At 43.9% G+C, this 6719-nt stretch overlaps 1 protein-coding gene across 4 annotated transcripts in view; it reads right to left on the reverse strand.

Moving 5' to 3' along the window:
- The window catches only part of LOC135511172 (calcium-activated potassium channel subunit alpha-1a-like), a 383846-nt gene extending 378282 nt beyond the window's left edge, over positions 1–5564 (reverse strand). For all 4 annotated transcript variants that reach the window (XM_064932771.1, XM_064932770.1, XM_064932769.1 and 1 more), the window contains exon 1: positions 4473–5564. In XM_064932771.1, the coding sequence (XP_064788843.1) occupies positions 4473–4760 (288 nt within the window). In that variant the 5' untranslated portion in view covers positions 4761–5564. The remainder of the gene's footprint in view (positions 1–4472) is intronic.
- Between the last annotated feature and the right edge of the window lie 1155 nt (positions 5565–6719).

The following is a 6719-nucleotide window of genomic DNA, read 5'->3' on the forward strand; positions in this document are numbered from 1 at the left end:
GGGTTCAACGCATTCTGTCATCCTCTAAAGAGGAAGCCTGTGTCAGAGGAAGGCCCAAAAAATTGTCAAAGACTCCAGTCACCCAAGTCATAGACAGTTCTCTCTGCTAACACACGGCAAGCGGTACCAGAAAGCCAAGTCTAGGTCCACATACATACTACTATAGGACAAAGTGGATATACACATACACACACAAAAGTATGTGAACACACATTCAAATTAGTGGATTCAGCTATTTCAGCCACACACGTTGCTGACAAGTGTATAAAATCAAGCACACAGCCATGCAATCTCCATAAACAAACACTGGCAGTAGAATGGCCAGTACTGAAGACCTCAGGGACGTTCAACGTGGTTCCGTCATAGGATGCCATCTTTCCAACAAGTCAGTTCCTCAAAATGTCTGCCCTGCTAGAGCTGCCCTGGTCAACTGTGTCGTGTCTGGACTATCATTAAATGTGAAGACCGCTATTTTATCAAATCTATTCTCTGTGTAATTATTATTACGTGATTACACAAATCATGGAAACTTTGACTAGGAAGTTGGGGCACCACGGGAAAATGTTTATAGAGTCTCTAATTCCCGAATCGACTCTTCAGATATTTTCATATCTTATTGATTAGTCTATGAATGTATCATTATTACCTCATGAGTTCTCATTACTGAACGTCGCAAACCCTTGGATATCTGCATGAACCCTAGCCTAAATGATGAATCATCGATATACAAATGGGCTTATTTATTTACCGATTAACTAAATAACCACAGAAATACATAAAACAAACAATAGATATTGGTTAATAACACAATGCATTGATATGTCCCTAGTGGGCTAAACCCATATGACGGCTTGGTAGACAATGAAAGTTTATTCACTACACACAGTTGATAATTCAATTAATTGAACTGCTAATCCTTTGCACATGAACGGCCGCTCATTCGAGAATAATTGCAATGTATATATTTACATCCGTATGTCGTTGTCGTCTTCTCTGTTGGAATTGCTGGTCCGTATTGCCAGTCAGTTTATCAGAGAGTCTCTGGTTAACTTCCCCAGAAGTCAATGTCTTTCGTAGTTGTGGCTTTCTCCGCGGCTCTGGATAGTGTCTGTTGTAATGGATACGCCAGGCGTTGCATAGAATAGATTATTCAGCGGATGTCTGTATTCTCGTACTAGATTTATGTAATTTCCAGCTGCAGACTAGTAATTCTACATCTAGGATTTGGTCTTATTCTGTAGTGATCGATAGTCTCAGAGTTGAACCATTTCCAGCCGTGTAGCCAACACTACACTCTGTATGGTCTCCATGGACTACAGAGTTGTTGTTCTTAACCATTTCACATGTTGCGTCAGCTGCATGTTTTCTAGTCTAATAGTCTATAGAATTGTAGCCATTCCAACGTGGGGACTCCGTCCCGGCGTTCTCTGACTTCATGTCAATTTTTTAGGGAGTGGGTTTTATACTCTGAGGAAAAAGGGACGATTCCATGACACATGATGTCATGTCTGGCCTCACGGGGGCATGGTCACTGACTAGTTCAACTTTATATGAAAATCCATACTCAAATTTAGAAGGCTAACATCACATTACATCTTTTCACAAATAGTTCATATTTACTCATTCATTTTATCCAACATCTATATGTAAATCTGATCATTGAAAAGTGTAGACAAACAGAAATACAGTAATGTGGGTTTCCTGTCCTTCATGAAATCACCAAATGAAACACACTCGTCATGACTGTCCCTTAAGTGTCCACGGACCACTCCCACATTATCAAAAATAGAAAATTAATTTCATTATTCAAACTTTTGATGTCCAAGGGTTTCTCTGTGTTCCACAGTTTACATTCCAGTCTCCAACACTACAGAGCATAGAGGCAGCGTGTTTTATGACAGACCATAAAACAGCTTCCCACTCGTAGCGTGAACCCACTGTAACCTGAACCTTCAGATCGTCACAGGAGAGTTATGACATCTCTAAGTGTTGTTATTGTGAAGTGGAAACATCTAGGAGCAACAACAGCTCAGCCTGGGAAATGGTAGACCACAAACTCACATAGTGGAACAGTGAAGTGCTGAAGCTTGTAAAATTTGTCTGTCCTAGGTTGCAACACTCACTACCGAGTTCCAAAGTTCCTCTGGAAGCAACGTCAGCACAATAACTGTTCGTCGGGAGCTTCTTGAAATTGTTTTCCATGACCGAGCAGCCGCACACAAGCCTAAGATCACCATGTGCAATGCCAAGCGTCAGCTGGAGTGGGGAAAAACTAGCCACCATTGGACTCTGGAGCAGTGGAAACCAGTTATCTGGAGTGATGAATCACGCTTCATCATCTAGCAGTCCAAAGGACAAATCTGGGTTTGGCGGATGCCAGGAGATCGCCATCTGCCCCAATGCAGGGTCAACTGTAAAGTTTGGTGGAAACGGTCTGGGACTGTTTTCATGGTTCAGGCTAGGAAAATCTTAACGCTATAGCATATAATGACATTCTAGACAATTCTGTGCTTCCAACTTCGTAGAAACAGTTTGCAGACGGCCCTTTTCTGTTTCAGCATGACAATACCCCTGTGCACGAAGCTAGGTCCATACAGAAAAGGTTTGTTGAGATCTGTGTGGAAGAACTTGACTGGCCTGCACAGAGCCCTGACCTCAACCCCATTGAACACCTTTGGCATGAATTGGAATGCCAACTGCGAGCCAGGCCTAATCGCCCAACATCAGTGCCCGACCTCACTAATGGTCTTGTGGCTGAATGGAAGCAAGTCCCTGCAGCAATATCACGACATCTAGTGGAAAGCCTTCCCAGAAGAGTGAAGGCTGTTATAGCAACAAAGGAGGGGGGGGGGGGGACACTCCATATTACACTGTACTTGTGCATGTGAAAAATAAAACTTGAAGTTGAAATTAAGGGATGGTGGAGGCTGGAGGATAGGAGGAGGGTGGATGGAAAGAGTGCCCTCTGCCTGTCCTGCTGTCATCCCTCTGATGCCCCTGGCTGTCACAATACAACACCCAACAGAGATGGGCGGAAAGGGGCCGTCCCCCCACCCTATGCCAGGAGGACTTTGCAGAGGGGCAGAAAGGGCCCTCTTTCTCCCTCTCGCAACCTTTTTTGGGGGTGCAATTTTAAAACTAATTTCTGGTAATTATACACATTTTGCAATGACTTAAGCTATGTTCATATGATATCGGAGTGAGAGTGACTAACAAAATCAATGGGGGTCCCTGGAGGTCAGTGTCCCTGGACACTTATATAACTGGCAAGACCAACTTACTGTAAATTGAAGATGTTAGTGACGGTCAGTGACTGACATAAGAGGAAAACGGCTGATGCACTACCAAATGTATAAATTGCATGTTATTATATTATGCTACCAGTAAGTTGAGACCGACTGACTTCCTAAAACAGGTTTTTTTAACCGACAGCATCATCTGTGCAGAGACTGGAGAAAACAATGAAATGCTCTTGGAGTTGCAGCGGTGTATTACGTGTGCAATTTGAGTTGATCTGTGAGGTGCCCACCTCGGAGGTCTAGAACTATCCAGCCGAACCAACAAGAGGACCACTTGTGCCCTATACAACACTGAGTGATAGCAAACTGAAGCAGCCGTTTACCCACAGGTGATTCATACATGATTCATTCTTTATGTGGGCCACCCCTAGCCTACTGTTGCACTGGAACAAACCAACTAGGCAGGCAGCACAGCAGGGGCATCCATACAGTCTATTTTCAGATCAGCCATCCAGGTTACATTCATCAAGCAACAACACCAGGCATTTCACAGACACAGAATACTGAAATATACCAATAATTGATTCTACTGAAATATACTAAGTATTAACTCTACTGAAAAACATGTAATAACTGGTTTCCCAGGGGCCTGGAATATTACCATAACATAAGATAAAATAGAGAATTTTGCAGCCTATATTAGGTGTACTCCCTACAGCATATAATGGCCTGTTGTTGTATGTTGGTGACAGTTTTCTAGCTATAGGGTAGTTGACAGCTCCTCAGCCTACCCACTGGGAAAAAGTGGTTGCATCAACGTTGTTTCCACATCATTTCAACAATGTTGAAAACTTCACTATTTTTTTCACCTTACCTTTAACCTAAATCCAATAACATGTTTTGTTGATTTTACGTTGAATAAACGTTAGTTGACTCAACCAAATGTAAATCAACACTATAAGTTGATGGTGAGTCACTATCCCAGTGAAGGCTAATGCAACAACACGAATTGGACTCCAAGTCAATATGCCATGGTAAATCAACCTCCCCAGCCCAGGCCGGAGAGCTTTTATAAACAATGGATGACAACGTCGGGTCATAAGGTGGACAGTAAAATGTGTCAAGACAGACAGTGGCGTAACATCTATCACCGTAAATGTGACATTATGCACAACTTGCCTTTATAATATGAGCGTCACATCAATAACCAACCGTTGAGGTGTTTGTCATTACCTTCTTTTTGATGTTACAGTGGCAGCAGACGGTCCACAGGTATTTGAGGGTCCTCCACAGGAGAATGATGAAGAGACCTCCGAAAAACGTGACCATGGAGGAGGCGAGGAATGCCCACCACATGCGCTGGCCATTGTTGTCGCAGGGCACGTCTGGCGAGAAGGGGATGATCACGTCCATCTTGGACATAGAGATCGAGGAGTCCGGATTTTTGTTAAAATAGTTATTTCTACTCATCATAGAGTTGCCGCTTCCATGGGTAACGGTGGCGTCCGCCTCAGCTAGCATCTAGGAGCCTTGTAGAGCCTATGCCAGCGTCCCCAGCCCCACTCACCAGCCATATTGCTTTAAAAAAACTATACGTTGTATATTCTCACCCGCACTTAATTAATTGTATGTTTATTTCAATCTATTTCAGATTTCCACGACAGTCGAAAACGCCGCACGCACTAACTGGACCGAAATAGCCGGTCGGTGTCCATTCGCGAGAGGCATTTAAATCCGCAGTAATGACAAACGTTGAGCGCTTTTCATTTTGAGAGCTTTTCCCAGTTTTTCAGGACCAATGCCATGGCAAAGATGGTCTGTCTCATCTAGCAGCCGTCGAGGCTGCCAATGGTGTTTCAGATTATGATAGGCGCAGCGACATTGAAAAGGGGCTGTTTTCTTCAAACAGTTTCTGTCCGACCTCTCAAGTCGTCTTCCATCCAGGGATTCGGGTCGATTAACAGTGGAAAATTGATTTCACTTTTCTAAACACCAATTTAATCGATAGCCTCGATGGTTTTTGAATGGCAGAAGCTATTTCAAGTCCCCAAACTGTTGCCACGATGCGAAAACACAAACGACATCATCTAGCGGAGTGTTCGCTTTCTGACATATAAGCGCTCGGGTGATGTCGCCTTCGCAACTGACTGTCCCCATTCCTTCCCCTTGATCCAGCCCAGTGTCGCGCAGATCCGCCAGTTGATAGTGCCTGTCAGAGCCGCTCGCTCCACTGAATGCTAGAGAGATTTACAGGTCGGAGGGGCGGTGCGTAGCTCAAAGATGGTCAGAAAGCAGTAATACCGCCAAGCGCTGATGTTTATACCAAGTGCCAGCCACTTGTCTCGGTCAGTTCCTATTGTGCTTTCAAGACCACCGAGAACTCGGGAAAAAACTAGATCAAGTCATGACGTCGTGACGTCAGGTCGGAAAGTCGGAGATCTACAAAGAACCACAGAGTTTCCGATTTGGAATTCGGAGTTGGATGACCGTTCAAAAAAAAAAAAAAAATCCCAGTCGCAGCTTGTTTTTACCGAGTTCTCAGTGGTTTTGAACGCGGCATTAGGCAATACATTGCGTTCTTTCAGTGTAATGTGTTCACGTTTAAAGTGACACATGTCTCTGAGCTACATATGTGACTGTCATGTTCATTTGAACAGCAGCCGACAATATCTCGTACTGTGATGCAGCAGCAACTTCGGTTTGAAATGTCAAGGCTTCCATTTTAGGACAGTTATTAGATTAGCCACAGATGATTCCATCGAGTTCATACAACACAGCAGTTGTCCCCATTTTAATTCTCAAAACTGAACCTGCCTGAACCTCCCTTACTACACAGGCCTCTGTCACTATAATGACATTTTCTTATTTTCTCTTATCTGTAAATGACATTGGCTTATTTTCATCTTCATTTGAAGGAGGCTCCTTCAATCATTCACCATAATGTGTTTCCAGTGCCAAAGCCCTTATTCTGCTCCCAGGCAATTATCCTTTACATTCTGAAGACAATTAGACAGAGGATAAGACAGGAACAGGTGCCACCCACAGACGGATGCATCAGTGGCCTATAGAAAGACTGTGTCTCAGGACAGGACGGTCACAGAGGGCACATGAGGACCCACAGCTGGGAGTGGGACTTGGACTGGAACCAGTGACCTCACCCTTCCAGGGAAAGTACACTAGGCCTACCATGTGCCATTGTCTTGACAGAGATCATAGTGTGCTACACTGTCTCAACACCTCCCCTATTACCCATGTCCTTTGAGGTCAAAGCCTTGAATTACTTTTCACCATATTCTATACTAACTACACTGTTGAACTGATCTGTGTTGATGATAGAGGCTGACTGGGACAAAAATTGTCCCAGGCATTTTCAACACACCAACCCATTTTTTTCCTTAGGGCCCCCATTTTTAGCCAGATAGGGATCCTTTTTGCACAAAAATCCAAGTTTGACAGTCCCACGGGGCTAAAACTGGACCA

The sequence above is a fragment of the Oncorhynchus masou genome, chromosome 23 (genome assembly GCF_036934945.1).
Source record: "Oncorhynchus masou masou isolate Uvic2021 chromosome 23, UVic_Omas_1.1, whole genome shotgun sequence".
NCBI classification, from domain to species: Eukaryota; Metazoa; Chordata; class Actinopteri; order Salmoniformes; family Salmonidae; genus Oncorhynchus; species Oncorhynchus masou.